Source organism: Haliotis asinina, chromosome 10 (assembly GCF_037392515.1).
Source record: "Haliotis asinina isolate JCU_RB_2024 chromosome 10, JCU_Hal_asi_v2, whole genome shotgun sequence".
Classification (NCBI taxonomy): Eukaryota; Metazoa; Mollusca; class Gastropoda; order Lepetellida; family Haliotidae; genus Haliotis; species Haliotis asinina.
In genome coordinates, this window is record NC_090289.1 from 23,513,346 (window position 1) to 23,532,225 (window position 18,880).

Below are 18,880 nucleotides of genomic sequence, written 5' to 3' on the forward strand. Positions count from 1 at the left end.
CGAAAAACACGTAGAGTAATATTGTATTATTTGAAAAGGCAAAATATTAACCATAAATAAACATGTAGCAAAGCGCTTTGCGTGAAATTTGTTGCAACTGATCATCATGTATCGGGGGTGGCACGTGCCCCTAGTGTACATTATGCTTTTTGCATGTTTATCGACACCTAGAGTTCACACACTTGACATTGAAAATTGAAGAACGGCGAATTATGTTTAAGCCTCTGATGGACGTTAATTTCAACAGAGACCATATACCGTACTGATTTCAACCTGAACTGCCCGTACCTCAAGTCATGGTGGACAGAATATCAGCGTCTCGGCGCCGTGGGTATACTGGAGACTGGAATGGCCCAAAATGAAGTGACTAGACATTTTGAGATTATGTAATCCGGTAATATTCCAGTAAATATTGTGTATATCTTAATACAAATCCATAAGCAATACAGAATACAAATTAAGTTTCTTTTGTGATCTTGCTTTGCCAAATAAAGAAATTAATATATAATAGTGCCACTGTTTATGAACGACAAAGAAACCTACACACTTTCAAATCAGTCATTTTCTATCGCTTCACAATGTACATAATAAATACTTAGAATGATCTTAGGGTTTGTGAGGCAGTGGTTTAATGGTTTAAGTGATCACTTGTCCCCAGGAAGACCTTGGTTTGGTTTGTACATGGGTACCATGCGTGAAGCCCATTTCTGGTGTTCTCCCCTCCCCGGTAATATTGCTGGAATATTGCTAAAAGCAGCAGGAAACTAAAACTCACAGACTCTTAGAGTAGTTTCATTGTAATGTTCAGACCATTTTGACAGTGTTCAACTATATTACAAAGCTGCTAACATTCCCCCCAAAATTCACAAATTTCTCTGCATGCCATTATGCCACCTCTGTCACACACAAAATATTCTCCTGAATTTCACAAGCTGCTCAAGTCAAGTTTGATGGTTAAATTATTGCAGACTTCATTCTACCTCAACCATTCTATATTCCTACTTATTATATCATGAACAGATGAAGACGCGACATTTAGCACGGACTTCCCACACTTGTCAAGCTTTCTTGGGTCTATTTTCTTCTCCAGCAGATACTCCACTACCTCTCTGTCCCCAACCTCTGCAGCAGGGAACAGTGCTGTACGTCCTCTCTTGTCCACGTTTAGGACAGGTGCTCGTTTCTCTTCAATGAGATAATACAACTTTTCTGCTGCTTCAAGACTGGAGCCTGCTGCTGCATGCACAACCGTTTGTTCCTCACCATCTGTCTCCCTGACATCTCCTCCTTTCTCACACAGGAACTCCACCATCTCTAGGTCCCCATGAGCTGCTGCAGCATGAAGCAGACTACCTCCTGTTGATGTCTTCGTAAAGCACCCTGACCTCTTGCATAGCACCTTGAGTACTGCCAGATTGTTGACATTGCATGCATTAACCAAACAAGTGTCACCATTGCTGTTAGTTCTCTGTGTGTCCACCTTACTGGCCAGGAGGATCTTCAGATTTTCAATTACTACTCTATCACTAACAGTCTTAACCACTGTTTGTAGATCTTTGTAATGTGTGACGAAGTAATGTTGAATGTAGGCTCTGGTTGGTTCATGAAAGCACAACTCATATAAGGGCATCCCATTACTGAGTGTCTGACCTGTCTGGCAGATGACTTGCATGCACTCACGACTGTTGGAGAGCGCTGCACAATGCAGGGCTGTAACCTCCGCCTCATTCAGACAAGTAACATCAGCACCATTATCTAACAGTTCCACTACACACTCAACATTTCCCCGTAAGGCTGCAAAATGAAGGGGAGTGTTATTTTGTCCATCAGTCACATTTACCCCAAGGCCTTCTTTTGTCGTGTCTAACTGCATCAATAGCTTGATCTTTAAGAGACTGTCAACTGCTGACCTAGCCGCACAATGCAAAAGGGTATCTTTCTGTTTGCTAATAGGCCTATATAGCCTGATAGTATCAGTTTTGTTTAGAAGCTCTTCTAGACACCGAAATGAGCCATAGATAGTAGCATATTTCAACAATAACATTTCTTTATCCTGACAGATTGTGGTGACTTCCAGCAAGCGTTTCAGTATGTCAACATTGACATGCCCGGCTGCCAAACTCAGAAGAATGTCTTTGTCATATGAACATTCTGTATCCAGAAGAATATTCATGAGATCCAGGACATTAATGTACATTGCTTTGCATTCATTTGGTAGAATGAACCCAGATGTTTGGTAAAGAAGTTGGATCAAACTTTTGGCAAAAGCATGTTTGTTAGATTCTTCGGATTTCATTTTATCCACAAGCAGTTTTGTAACTCTGACATTCCCAAACTTGATTGCCACTGACAAGAGCTGTGTCCAGTTATGTATGCCACTCCACTGTGTCTTTTCAAACACCAAGTCCACCATGTGTGCATCTGCCTGAGGAACACAACAGAGAGCCTTGATGCTGTCAGCAGATGTTGGTGTTCCATTGCTCAACAGTTTCAAGACTGCTTCGTGGTTGTTGTTGTATATGTAACAGGTCAGTGCTTCATTTAACAAGGCACTTGACAGGCCAACCAGGCCTTGTTTGAACAGAAGTGTATTGGCAAACTGCACTAACCCTTTCATGATGATGAATGACACAAGATACTCATAGGCAAAAAGTGTTTCCTTCAGAAAGATGTCGGAAGTTTCACCAATCATGTCAAGTGAATCTGCCGTCACATCTTTAATGATCTCTTGGTTGAAGGTATTAAAATAACAACAGCCACCACCAATGTTTTTTGTAGCAAGCACAAAGTTGCTATCATTACTGTCCAATATAGATTTCACAAATTCCATGTTGCTAAAACATGGGTGATTTAGTATTTCAACTCTGTCATCCATAAGAATGTCAACAACCCTTTCTATGAAAACCTCCTGCAAGTTATCATCAATGTACACAAGTGATTCATCTTCTTCATCACATATTGTGTCTGATCTTCCAACTCTGACAAACTTAACTAGAACTTCAACAGAACACTTATCAAGGAACATTGCCAGGTGTGTCTGGGCAGCATCTAGGAACACAGCATCAGAAATTGCTGTATGTTCAAATTCAAAGATATTTCTGCTCTTCTTGAGACAGGTGTCAGAAAGCTCATTTGCCTTATCCTTGATGCTCCTACAATTAGGCATCTGTTCCAGTGAAATGCATGTGTCACTAAGATCTTCAATGAGGTTTTTCAGTTCTTTTGGTGGGTTGTCCAGCATCTTGGCATCAAGGCATCCTTTCATCAATATGAGCAGGAGCACCAAGTATCCAAGTTGATCATTGTCTCTCAGCATTGAGACATCAGTTGTAAGGAAATCATATGCATAGCTGTTTGAAGTTCTCTTCTTGTCCTTCACTCTACGGGCAAACAGTTCACAACATCTGGGAAAACCAACACATGTTTTTGTGTCAACTATCTCCTGTATATCCTCCTTTTTCAAATTCAGCCGGCTACAGTGTTTCAAAAATAACTTATTTTTCTCGGTGGGGCGTAGAGCATGTTTTCCATCAAGATCTAACATAATCATGTTCTTCATCAGTTTGTACTTCATTACTCGACAGTGACATTTTGAAAAAATATCTGTTCGTGATGTGACGATCAAAGATATTAGCCCTGACTCAACCGTTGGCCACATCAGGTCGAACAGCTTCTCCCACTTATCAAGAACAGTTTTGGAAAAGTTGCTGGAGCCAAACATGTCATCGATCATCACAAGGTATTTCCTTTGGATCTTTTCAGAGTGCCGTCCTGTTTTCGGGATCAAGTGCCAATCATCTGCTAAAGTCAAAACTAATGGTGTCCTTTTTGATTCCTTAGAGAGCTTTGAAAGCAGGTGTAGTCCAAGCTTACTTTTACCAGTGCCATGTCGTCCCTTGATAAAGAGAGAACCATGATAATTGAGTCTCTTCATTGTCCTTAAGGCATACCTCTCAACAAATGTTGATACTTGTGAGGACATGTCATGACTCTTTATCAATGCTTTTGTTGATTCTGAAAGTAAGGGAAATATCATGATAAAGTAACAAAATTAAAATATAGACTACAAAACAGAGTTAACAGCTAACAACGTCCCATCCCAGTCTATAAGTTATTTTTTGGTGATCATAAAATTCCGGCTAGAATTGTCTATAGTTTATAGGTCAAAACATATATAACTCACCTTTGATGTTATTCAATGGCGATTCACCTGATGAAGAGAAGAAAAAAATTATATTCCTGTATGATTATCTGAAGATTCAGTCTTTTTGGTCCACCAGTTTTGTATATATCACACACAAATGTTTGTCTCAGACTAATCATTCAGACTAACTTGAAAATCTCCATGTAACCTTATTTCTAACACAAAATATACCAGTTTGCAATGTTAAGTTTTGAGCCTCATGACAGAATAACTGGAAGGAATGTAATGCATGATACACTGGGGATTACACTTTCTCAGTAAAGAAAGATTCTAATAGTGTTGGGAAATGGTTAAAATCTCACAACTGATGATTACCTCATTACCAACAAACAATCATAAAATAAGAATTTGGTTAGCATAATTTTTTTGGATTTTCCAGTTGTGGTTTTTATTGCAGATATATATAACATGACGCATTGTGCTGCTATAAAGTGATGATTTATAATACTAACATATCCTGAAAATACACTTCCTGAAATATTCAGTAATGACCTTTCAGTTACTGAAATGAGTTTGTGTTCAATGAAAATGTGATTGATTGCTTGGTCACTGCAGCCTATCTTCGATTTTTTCAATTAATCGAAGCACCACTAGATTCTAGTCCCATTAAGGATTCGAACCCACACTATCAGAGTCAGGCACCTAATCACCAGCACACAGTCTCTCTGACACTTCTGAGGAAGTGTCATCCAAAATACAGTCTAGCCTAGTCCACCATCTTCAGTACTCCTTTCTCCTCCTTGTAACTACAACAAACACTGGATTGTGTGGTTCACATTTGATTATTTACAGACCTCCAACATATAGCTAGAAAATTGCTGAGAGCAGCATTAAATTAAACCCGATACCCACACCCACCCACCCACACACGCACACACACACATACTTTTAACTAAAGCCTTGCCTATCGGCTTACCTACCACTTTTTACTATTCTGGAAAACATAGTACTGAAAAATAAAACATTTGATGTTTACCCCGTGCCTTGGTTCCCTCAGCATGCTCTATTCTCACCACCCACTTACTTACTGCCTTGCATTCTCTCAAGTCTGAAAGTTAACATCCAATGTTGGAAACTCAGACCAGGACTTCTCTTACATATCACTCTTTTTCTGGGCTTTTGACTGAAGTTCACTTAATGCTATGTTAACTATGGCAACCTGTGCTTGGCCTACACAAGGCTCTGATGGCTACTGACTACCATAGAAACTAGGGGCCTCAACCTGTGCTTGGCCTACACAAGACTCTGATGTCTACTGACTACCATGGAAACTAGGGGCCTCAACCTGTGCTTGGCCTACACAAGACTCTGATGGCTACTGACTACCATGGAAACTAGGGGCCTCAACCTGTGCTTGGCCTACACAAGGCTGTGATGGCTACTGACTACCATGGAAACTAGGGGCCTCAACCTGTGCTTGGCCTACACAAGACTCTGATGTCTACTGACTACCATGGAAACTAGGGGCCTCAACCTGTGCTTGGCCTACACAAGACTCTGATGGCTACTGACTACCATGGAAACTAGGGGCCTCAACCTGTGCTTGGCCTACACAAGACTCTGATGGCTACTGACTACCATGGAAACTAGGGGCCTCAACCTGTGCTTGGCCTACACAAGACTCTGATGGCTACTGACTACCATGGAAACTAGGGGCCTCAACCTGTGCTTGGCCTACACAAGGCTCTGATGGCTACTGACTACCATGGAAACTAGGGGCCTCAACCTGTGCTTGGCCTACACAAGGCTCTGATGGCTACTGACTACCATGGAAACTAGGGGCCTCAACCTGTGCTTGGCCTACACAAGGCTCTGATGGCTACTGACTACCATGGAAACTAGGGGCCTCAACCTGCTCCTTAACTGTCTCCTTAGCCAAGTCAAGCCTACTTGCTCACCTGATGTTAACTTACCGTCTTGGTAAACTGGACCTTGAACACCTTTAGCTTCATGAAAATTTGCTGTTTTATAATAGTGTTGTTGTTGCACAATCATCACTGTAACAAAACCAAAGACTATACATATAGACATAAATACTAACATTGGTAGAGCGCTGATAGCCAGCTCTGCTGCTTAAGCCCTCTATTTTTCCTTAAAGCAGTGGATGCCAATGCATATTGTATTACCAGTCTCAACGCCCTCTTTGGGGAGCATCTTGCTGCACACCAAGTTCATGTGGCTTTCTCATCCTGACAATGCACCCATTCAGAGCTGGGTAGACTCGGACACATAGTCACAGTACTTTGTCGAGGTTTGTTGCACCTTGCTGTACCTGCAACTTGTGTTGGCAATTGGTTGAATTTCAAGGATAATTCACTGAATTATCAAAACGATCGATCATCGATTAATAATCAATCATAAAGTTAGAGTTTAACTTCCAGTCAGATATGTTTGTAAAAGAGGAAACAATATAATACAAGACTAGTACCAGTCTTGGCATTGGCTGTTACAAATCACATTAAGTCATGTGAGCCAATCAGGCATCTCCTTATGTTATGTGTTTACATGCTTGCCATCATTAAGAAATATTGACTTACTGGACCTGAGATGGATGACATGATAGAAGTATTAAATGAATGAAAATCACATTGAAAACAGCGTAACTGACTGCCTTACACTGCACATAAATGTTGGTACATATTAACCAATCATGATCGATCACAGATATTATTTACTATTGATTGATCACTGATGAAATCGATTATTCAGAACACCACCAACCACAGCTGGGTGTTTGTATTCACCACCATCTGGTTATCTCCCATCTGGTTTTTTGTTTAAGTGCACAGGGTTGTGTACTTTTCACTAGGGACTGTGACAACATGGAAAGAGTCTGCACACAAAGTTGACTTGAATGTTTTTAGACCTCCAATCAGTATACATCTATAGATTCATAATGTAAACAAAAGAAATCTCAACATTCTCTATACTATATGCATATATTTTGTCCTCTCATGCAATAAACAACTTACCTGGGGCACCGCTGGTCTTAAGCTGTTGTTGAGAAGATGTTTCTGAGTGAAGCTGATATCCCTGGTATGGGGTACAATCATACCCTGTGGCCATCATGCCAGGATGACCACCTTTATCAGTCTGTCTTTTTCCATCAAAGTGTGGTGGTCCAGTTGCCATGGGAAACATACCAGATGGCTGTGTGTGAAGATATGGGAGAAACTGTTGCTGAGACATTGGGTTGACAGTTGACAAGTGCTGCTGCTGTTGTTGACCTTGAGGGTCTTTTGAAATATAATCATGAGCAGACATATGAGGCATAGTTCCCAGCTCTTGTCCTCCTGCCATATGAGGGATGCTGTCAAGAGGGGTACTCACTTCCCCATCCACCGAAGGACCCGCTTCAGGGGTTGGGCACATCTTTGGTTTCTTATCCCCCGACATGTTCCATAAAAACTATGTGTCTGCTGCCCCTAAACCATCAATCTGTGAATTAAAGTCAGAGACAATGTAATGAGTAATTCATAGATTGGAAATATTTCTGTAATACCCTCAAACTAGGCAAGAAGAATACTAGGACACTCTGGAACAATTTAACACCATAACAGGTAGTTCTAACTCAGTCACTTGACCAAAGCTTCCAGACCTAGCCAGAGACAAACATGGAGTGAATACTATTGCTGCACACCTCTCCAACACAAGCATCTCCACTAATTACACTACAAACTTCCCAAACACCTTAAAAACCAACCCTACACCACACCCAACCCCCACCTCCCCCAACTACCATCTCCCCATAAACACACCAATACAATTATACATATACATGAACTTAAATCTGCACTTAGAAACAAAAGCACAGCCTCACTCACAGGCCAAGATCTCATCAGTTACACCATACTAAATAAACTACCACCAAACATGCAAAACCTTACACTGCATCTCTTTTACACAATCTGGACCTCAGGTCACGTACAGCCAAGGTGTATCTATTCTGAAACCTGAGAAACCCCAAAATGACCATATCTCACATCGCCCTGAATCACTTACCTCACACCTTTGTAAAATTTTAGAAACCATTATAAACAACCAGCTAAAACATGAAATTATCACCAAAAATCTCATCAAGAAGGACCAGTGCGACAATACTCCAAATAGACCAACTTTAGATCATATTTTACATTTGGAACAAGATGTCAAGGTAGCAGAAGCACAAAAACAATACACTATGGCCATTTTATAGACTTCAGTAAAGCATACATGGTTTGGCACAACAGCTTCATTCAAAAACTTCAAAACAATGTCAAATCAATTCTAAATTTCATTCTCTTTCTTAAGAACTGACACATAAAAGTCAAATCTCACGACAAAGTTTTGGACCATTATCCTTTAGAAAATGGACCATCCCAGGGGAGCATCTTATCCCCCACTTTATTTAACTTCATGAATAATGACATTTTTCCTGAAAGCACCCCTAAAATTGCAACTGCTAAATTCACCAATGATATTTCTTTCTGGACCTCACATACATCCATTATCCAAGCATCTTCTAAAATCCAAAGAATTCTAAATCACACCCAAAAATGGGCCAAAAAATGGGGCTTCCACATTAATGATAATAAAAATGTCGGAATATTATTCAAATCTCAGTATATGCAAAATCATACACCCAAACTTCAACATAATAACCAATCATTTGCATTCCAAAGACAAGCCAAACTCCTAGGAGTAACTTTCAACCAACACCTTATTATAACATTGGTTCCTCACATTCATAATTTGGTCAACTGATGTGAAAACGATCTAAACCTCATGCATGCTATTTCTGGCATAAACTGGGGAGCTGACAAACAAACCCTTCTACACATATATATAACACCAATAATGTCTAAAATGGACTATGCAGCTCCGGTCCTCCACTGCCTCTCCCCAACCAATCTTCAAAAACTAAACTCCATCCCTAAAGGCCCTAAGTTGGGCTTTGGGTTTTGAACGGGTACTTCCCTGAACACACTTCTTCTCCTTACAGGCATACTTTCAATCACACAGAGAATAAATCAATTTGCACTCAAGTAATGGACTGGGGCCCAACACAATCCCATCTTCAAACTCATATAAACAAAATACAACACCAAAAAATATACTATTATAAAAATTCAGATTACACCCAAACAAAGCACCCTACTTAAGTCATATCACCAGTTTGCAACATGCGCATCAATTAAATAAAATCACTCGCACACTTCCCATTGCAAGTTACATCCATGACAAATCAATACCAAACACTGACATCACCATAGCACCTATCATCCACCAACTAGACAAAAAAAACAGACACTACCACCAAAACTGGTATAATAAACACACACATAAAGCATACCTATCCCCACCACACACACATAAAGCATACCTACCCCCACCACACACACATAAAGCATACCTACCCCAACAACACACACATAAAGCATACCTACCCCCACCACACACACATAAAGCATACCTACCCCCACCACACACATAAAGCATACCTACCCCCACAACACACACATAAAGCATACCTACCCCCACCACACACACATAAAGCATACCTACCCCCACCACACACATAAAGCATACCTACCCCCACAACACACACATAAAGCATACCTAACACCACAACACACACATAAAGCATACCTACCCCCACCACACACATAAAGCATACCTACCCCCACCACACACATAAAGCATACCTACCACCACAACACACACATAAAGCATACCTACCCCCACCACACACACATAAAGCATACCTACCCCAACAACACACACATAAAGCATACCTACCCCCACCACACACACATAAAGCACACCTACCCCAACAACACACACATAAAGCATACCTACCCCCACCACACACAAAGCATACCTACCCCCACCACACACATAAAGCATACCTACCCCCACCACACACACATAAAGCATACCTACCCCCACCACACACACATAAAGCAAACCTACCCCAACAACACACACATAAAGCATACCTACCCCAACAACACACACATAAAGCATACCTATCCCCACCACACACACATAAAGCATACCTACCCCCACCACACACACATAAAGCATACCTATCCCCACCACACACATAAAGCATACCTAACACCACAACACACATAAAGCATACCTACCCCCACCACACACACATAAAGCATACCTACCCCCACCACACACACATAAAGCATACCTACCCCCACCACACACACATAAAGCATACCTACCCCAACAACACAGACATAAAGCATACCTACCCCCACCACACACACATAAAGCATACCTACCACCACCACACACACATAAAGCATACCTACCCCCACCACACACATAAAGCATACCTACCCCCACCACACACACATAAAGCATACCTACCCCCACCACACACACATAAAGCATACCTACCCCCACCACACACACATAAAGCATACCTACCCCCACCACACACATAAAGCATACCTACCCCCACAACACACACATAAAGCATACCTACCCCCACCACACACACATAAAGCATACCTACCCCCACCACACACACATAAAGCATACCTACCCCCACCACACACACATAAAGCATACCTACCCTCACCACACACACATAAAGCATACCTACCCCCACCACACACATAAAGCATACCTACCCCAACAACACACACATAAAGCATACCTATCCCCACCACACACACATAAAGCATACCTACCCCCACCACACACACATAAAGCATACCTACCCCAACAACACACACATAAAGCATACCTATCCCCACCACACACACATAAAGCATACCTACCCCCACCACACACACATAAAGCATACCTACCCCCACCACACACACATAAAGCATACCTACCCCCACCACACACACATAAAGCATACCTATCCCCACCACACACACACATAAAGCATACCTACCCCCACCACACACACATAAAGCAAACCTACCCCCACCACACACACATAAAGCATACCTACCCCAACAACACACACATAAAGCATACCTATCCCCACCACACACACATAAAGCATACCTACCCCCATCACACACACATAAAGCATACCTACCCCCACCACACACACATAAAGCATACCTACCCCCACCACACACATAAAGCATACCTACCCCCACAACACACACATAAAGCATACCTACCCCCACCACACACACATAAAGCATACCTACCCCCACCACACACACATAAAGCATACCTACCCCCATCACACACACATAAAGCATACCTACCCCAACAACACAGACATAAAGCATACCTACCCCCACCACACACACATAAAGCATACATACCCCAACAACACACACATAAAGCATACCTACCACCACCACACACACATAAAGCATACCTACCCCCACCACACACACATAAAGCATACCTACCCCCACCACACACATAAAGCATACCTACCCCCACCACACACACATAAAGCATACCTACCCCCACCACACACACATAAAGCATACCTACCCCCACCACACACACATAAAGCATACCTACCCCCACCACACACATAAAGCATACCTACCCCCACAACACACACATAAAGCATACCTACCCCCACCACACACACATAAAGCATACCTACCCCCACCACACACACATAAAGCATACCTACCCCCACCACACACACATAAAGCATACCTACCCTCACCACACACACATAAAGCATACCTACCCCCACCACACACATAAAGCATACCTACCCCAACAACACACACATAAAGCATACCTATCCCCACCACACAAACATAAAGCATACCTACCCCCACCACACACACATAAAGCATACCTACCCCAACAACACACACATAAAGCATACCTATCCCCACCACACACACATAAAGCATACCTACCCCCACCACACACACATAAAGCATACCTACCCCCACCACACACACATAAAGCATACCTACCCCCACCACACACACATAAAGCATACCTATCCCCACCACACACACACATAAAGCATACCTACCCCCACCACACACACATAAAGCAAACCTACCCCCACCACACACACATAAAGCATACCTACCCCAACAACACACACATAAAGCATACCTATCCCCACCACACACACATAAAGCATACCTACCCCCACCACACACACATAAAGCATACCTACCCCCACCACACACACATAAAGCATACCTACCCCCACCACACACATAAAGCATACCTACCCCCACAACACACACATAAAGCATACCTACCCCCACCACACACACATAAAGCATACCTACCCCCACCACACACACATAAAGCATACCTACCCCCATCACACACACATAAAGCATACCTACCCCCATCACACACACATAAAGCATACCTACCCCAACAACACACACATAAAGCATACCTACCACCACCACACACACATAAAGCATACCTACCCCGACAACACACACATAAAGCATACCTACCCCCACCACACACACATAAAGCATACCTACCCCACCACACACACATAAAGCATACCTACCCCCACCACACACACATAAAGCATACCTACCCCCACCACACACACATAAAGCATACCTACCCCCACCACACACACATAAAGCATACCTACCCCCACCACACACACATAAAGCATACCTACCCCAACAACACACACATAAAGCATACCAACCCCCACCACACACACATAAAGCATACCTACCCCCACCACACACACATAAAGCATACCTACCCCCACCACCCACACATAAAGCAAACCTACCCCCACCACACACACATAAAGCATACCTACCCCCACCACACACACATAAAGCACACCGACCCCCACCACACACACATAAAGCATACCTACCCCCACCACACACACATAAAGGAAACCTACCCCCACCACACACACATAAAGCATACCTACCCCCACCACACACACATAAAGCATACCTACCCCCACCACACACACATAAAGCATACCTACCCCCACCACACACACATAAAGCATACCTACCCCCACCACACACACATAAAGCATACCTACCCCCACCACACACACATAAAGCATACCTACCCCGACAACACACACAAAGCATACCTACCCCGACCACACACACATAAAGCATACCTACCCCCACCACACACATAAAGCATACCTACCCCGACAACACACACATAAAGCATACCTACCCCCATCACACACACATAAAGCATACCGACCCCGACAACACACACATAAAGCACACCGACCCCCACCACACACACATAAAGCACACCGACCCCCACCACACACACATAAAGCATACCTACCCCAACAACACACACATAAAGCATACCTACCCCCACCACACACACATAAAGCATACCTACCCCGACAACACACACATAAAGCATACCTACCCCCACCACACACACACATAAAGCATACCTACCACCACCACACACACATAAAGTATACCTACCACCACCACACACACATAAAGCATACCTACCCCCACCACACACACATAAAGCATACCTACCCCCACCACACACACACATAAAGCATACCTACCACCACCACACACACATAAAGCATACCTACCCCGACAACACACACATAAAGCATACCTACCCCCACCACACACACATAAAGCATACCTACCCCCACCACACACACATAAAGCATACCTACCCCCACCACACACACATAAAGCATACCTACCCCGACAACACACACATTTACAACACTGCATCGATAAACACAAACAACATCAATGGCCTAGGCACAACAGTTTCTCCTCTCCGTCCCTTTCACAAGAAACTTCCATGACACACACCACAGCAGAACTTACAGCCATTTCGTCTGCATTCTACTTAATTTTACCCTCAAACAAACAAATTTCTTAATAATAACTGAGTCGCTTAGTGCCATAAAGAAGATGCATGCACTCCAAATCTTGAAACGACATCATTTACAATATCATCCAACAAGTACGTTCTCTAAGTCTCTCAAATAAAACCGTCACATTTCTGTGGGTACCAGGCCACACTGACACCAATGGAAACACAGCAGACTCTGCACCAAGACCCTCTACACCTCACCCCTCACCAACCTCTCCACACCTCAATGTCAGAAATAAAACAAATCATAAAAAAACACATTACTCCAGCCAAGTACCATTCAAACCTAAATACTAACAGATCAAAATGGCACAAATCTATCATCACTTCACCTATGAAAAACACCCCCACCTTCTCAGTTAACAAAACAAAAGAGCAGCAATCGAAGGATTTCAGCAAGACTATGCACCTTGCTGTTTCGCAGGACACCAAGGGGGTTCGACCAGTGCAAACAGACAAAATGCTAAGTCTGTGCTCACACTTCAACAGTGGTGACAAGTCATTGCCAAGGTTTCTAACTGGTAGTGGACACAATATTACACTGGTATGAACTGTGGTACAAGTAGTATCAACTGCACAACAGCATTATGTGCTTGGTGATTTACGTTTGTAAACCTTGTGCTATTGCCAGCTATTATATTATATTACATTATATTAATGTGAGAAACAATTCATGTGCTGCAACAAAGATTTGTTGGTATTCTGTTAGATATCTTCACTGAGGAACATTTGTCCTAGCCTAGGTGTGGGAGCATTTAGCCTGGGGGTGTTTTGTCTGGGGGTGTTATGTCCTTGTAGGCTTATTGTCCTACCACAGACTCTAGGAAGAAATAAGATGTGAAAACAATGATGCCAGAAAGCAAAGCACAGGAAGGATGTACATGTAGATGTGAAAGCACTGATGTAAGAGGATCTATATGTAGAAGCACTGATGTAAGAGGATCTGTATGTAGAAGCACTGATGTAAGAGGATCTGTATGTAGAAGCACTGATGTAAGAGGATCTGTATGTAGAAGCACTGATGTAAGAGGATCTGTATGTAGAAGCACTGATGTAAGAGGATCTGTATGTAGAAGCACTGATGCAAGAGGATCTGTATGTAGAAGCACTGATGTAAGAGGATCTGTATGTAGAAGCACTGATGTAAGAGGATCTGTATGTAGAAGCACTGATGTAAGAGGATCTGTATGTAGAAGCACTGATGTAAGAGGATCTATATGTAGAAGCACTGATGTAAGAGGATCTATATGTAGAAGCACTGATGCAAGAGAGGGTCTTTCAGTGTATCAAGGAGCATCTGCTTGGTGGCCTACTGCTTGCTACTTTCATGGCAGGCTTACAACTTTTTTTACAGCTGGCCCTGTACACCAATACATTTGCCAAGGGTATATATTTGACCATGTCATTTACAATGGGACATATTTTTGAAAACAGTTTACAACTGTGGTAGCTAGATAATGTCGGTATTGTTCATGATAGTTCATGTCTGTATAGTTGTATTCTATCAGAGACCATATGTTCGTTTAAATTGTATGATTCTATTAATATTTCAGATCTGTATCTATTGATATGTACTCCAGATACATTTAAGTAAACAGTGGTTATATACATTTATTAATATTGAAAGTTTTGTGTGTATTTTTTTAAACTTAAAAATACATGTACATGTTGCTAATTAAAGGTCACATGCAATGCAAAACACAGCTTTGCAGATTCTGATTAGTTTTGGTGTGGACTTACAGTAACATATTTTCTAACATGCAAATTCAAGTTATGAAGTTGAAAAATAATGCTATTGAAAAAAGCCTGTGAAATCGGAGTTCAAAGGAATTCACTAATTTTCACCCAGTGCTGTGCTGCACCCATAGCGCATGTGCAGTGATAGGTTCACATGGCTTGAACCGACTGGTATAAAAACAGCAAGTGATTATAGCTGCGGTTGAAGTTGGAGAATATTTAGATATGGTTCTTCAGATCTTGGGTCTGCAGTAATAAAAATGCACTGGTCCCAAGTTTTCAAGAAAGTGTAGCATGAGAAATACTAATTTCATTGCTATCAACATGATCAAATTGCTCAGCTTAAAAACTGATATGTCTTAATTCATGTTGATGGAAACATAGAAGACATGCTAATTGTGATAAGTAGTCTCTGTCACAGACAAAAGTCAACATCTGTTTTATTGACACCTATGTGTCAGCCTGTCTGCTGATGACAGTATGCAGTACACAATTTCAGTCACTGACCACATGCAATTTGAACTTAACACCTTTCTGGCTGTACACCACAAACAAAACACATTGATTTATGGCTCGTGCACCTGGGTTCTGCCTCTGTCACATTATGTAATTACACAGACAGGCCGCAGATTATCAGTTTCAAGTTCTGCTTTGTTCACCATCAGCATTTTTTGAGATGGATCGAACATAAATGCAGAGGGCATGTATTCACAAAACTCAACATCTCTATATACACTATTTATGGATAACAACGTCTTCTATTCTATATGATGCAATGTTTCATCATGGATTCTTATATTGTTATCACTCTTGCATGACAATGGTATATTAATCAATAGCGAAGTGACGCATCACATACTATAAAAGAAGTTGTTATCCATAAAAAAACAAACTTTCTTATTGCTCACCATACTTCTAAACTGCCAATCAAACAGATCATCTCACACACAACGAGCCCTCAGGGTAACGGCAAATGACCCAGCCAATGAAAAGTCTTTGTACACTTGAGTGCACACCCGCCCGCTCCGACCAGGCTTGGTCTTCCGGGCGCTTCTTTTTGAGGCATGTAAGCCCAAGTACAAAATATTGCACTTTTGACTCGCAATTGTACCCTGATAATGTTCTTTATTTGTTTTTTCACAATCAGCAATGCATATTATATGTCATGAATAAGTGATAATTGTGTTTTAATTGTGTTTGTTTTTTGATTGCATGTGACATTTAATATTTCAGATTTTCGTTTGGTCATAATTTCTTTGTCTAAGGATGTATCACAAATTACTTAACATTCGCCTCACATAGCACAAATGTTTGTAAATTTTGTATTCATGTGGGATTAAACAAAACATATTGCACTGTCACACATATATTGTTGCCAATCAAAAGCAAGATTGACATCAAAGTATGTTTATGCTCTTGCTCTTTTCTGGACCATGAAAGCAGGAAATGACTCCCCAAAAGTCCATGATCACATATCACACAGGGAATGATTAATATCACAAATTCTATCATATCGTGTTTCAAAGGTTATAAATAGAATGGGATTTCCCAATCGGAAAAGTTATTTTCCGGAAAAAGGAAATTCACAGAAGTTCACAAATTTCTTATGAATACCAAGTTATCCAAACTTTTACTAATTATATTGGGCGCTGATTATACAGGTGTCACTGATGTGTGCCTTGGCCGAAGGGGGGACGATAAACTTGACACGCAACAGTGGAAAAAATGTAGTTCCTGGACAAATTCAGGCGCAGAACGTGACCAGTTACTGAGATAGATCAGAGATTATAATTACATGCCATAATGGGGTCTCGAAGGATGTTCTGTATAATTTCACAGAGAGCGCTATGCTATCTACCTATACTGTCACCATTAAAAGAGCTCCACATCTTGTAACACTCGATGAAGAAGCGTTGATTTCTAAGGACCACGAAGACAAGCATCAACAATGTGCAAAGCGACACCACGGGCGATCAGAGTTGTCGTTCTTTGTTACCGAATCGCGCACTCAGTACACCCATAGAGAATTATGAGAAGTAGTAGTATAGCTAACTGGTGTGAAATGATATAATCGCTATTCACTAATAATACACATCCGTCCGAAAGCCCATAATACGAGGATATAAGTGCAACAAAATTATTATGTTTCACAGATTAAGACAAAAATGCAACAGAGAGGGATCCTGGCTCAGTGGTAAGGCTTATCATCGCCTTTCCGGAGTATATGAAGGTTCCCTTACAAGTACTGCAGCTTTGTACACTACCGACAAAAAATAAGGGAACTGATGAAATGACTGTGAATGTGAAATTGCTCTGAATGTCCACTAAATCACATCTGGGCGTGAAGTTTAAACGTAAAATTATTATTTATATATTGAAAAAACGCATTCTAAAGATCACTTTCCGTATCAAAATGTCTAACAAAAAGTTTGTAAAATCGCAATGAAAACGTGAAAAACGACCTGGGATTTCCGCTTGCTACGGAAACACCCGACAGTTAAATGAGCAGAGGCGGTATCACGTGATAAGACGTCAATATTGTAACTATTGCCGGTGGCTTCCTGTTTGGTTATATTTGACAACTTGACCATGGATTCTGAAGCTGTCATGTACGAGGGGAAGTCAATATGTTCATAGAACTCGATATAAAACAGAACACAATGGTTGTGATATTGGTTTTATTTTTCAAAATAGTCTCCCTGAACCTCGATGCATTTTGCCCATTTGTCTTTGAGACTGTCTATGCCCTTGAAATAGAAGTCTTCAGATTGGTCCCTCAGCCACGCCTCTGTTGTTGCCTTGAGGTCATCATCATTGGCAAATCTTGTTCCACGCAAGTGAGATTTCAAATTGCGAAACAGATAGTAGTCGCTGGGGGCCAGATCTGGACTGTATGGGGGATGGTTTAGTTGTTCGAAGCCACATTGTTGAAGAGAAGCTTGTGCAACACGGCTCTTGTGGACTGGTGCATTGTCGTGGAGAAGCATGACTCCAGCTGTCAACTTCCCACGCCTCTTCTCTTTGATGGCCGCTCTCAATCTTTTCAACAAGTCAGCATAGTAAGCCCCTGTGATCGTAGTTTTAGGTGGTTTATAGTCTATGAGA

At 41.8% G+C, this 18,880-nt stretch overlaps 1 protein-coding gene across 1 annotated transcript; it reads right to left on the reverse strand.

Moving 5' to 3' along the window:
• Window positions 1–9: 9 nt before the first annotated feature.
• Window positions 10–17,756, reverse strand: LOC137298168 (uncharacterized). The gene is made up of 5 exons (XM_067830314.1): window positions 17,634–17,756; window positions 7,177–7,642; window positions 6,118–6,201; window positions 4,184–4,210; window positions 10–4,014 (listed from the first exon to the last, which is right to left on the reverse strand). Exons 2-5 carry the CDS (start codon window positions 7,598–7,600, stop codon window positions 977–979), a joined length of 3,573 nt encoding a protein of 1,190 aa, XP_067686415.1. The 5' UTR covers window positions 7,601–7,642; window positions 17,634–17,756; the 3' UTR covers window positions 10–976.
• Window positions 17,757–18,880: the final 1,124 nt, after the last annotated feature.

Excerpts from the sequence above, each read along its gene's own strand:
- LOC137298168 (XM_067830314.1), bottom strand. The coding sequence starts at position 7,600 with ATGTCGGGGGATAAGAAACCAAAGATGTGCCCAACCCCTGAAGCGGGT. Across the intron at positions 6,202-7,176 it reads TAAGACCAGCGGTGCCCCAG|TGATGATTGTGCAACAACAA; the intron begins GTAAGTTGTTTA and ends GTTTTGTTACAG. Across the intron at positions 4,211-6,117 it reads AGGTCCAGTTTACCAAGACG|GTGAATCGCCATTGAATAAC; the intron begins GTAAGTTAACAT and ends TCTCTTCATCAG.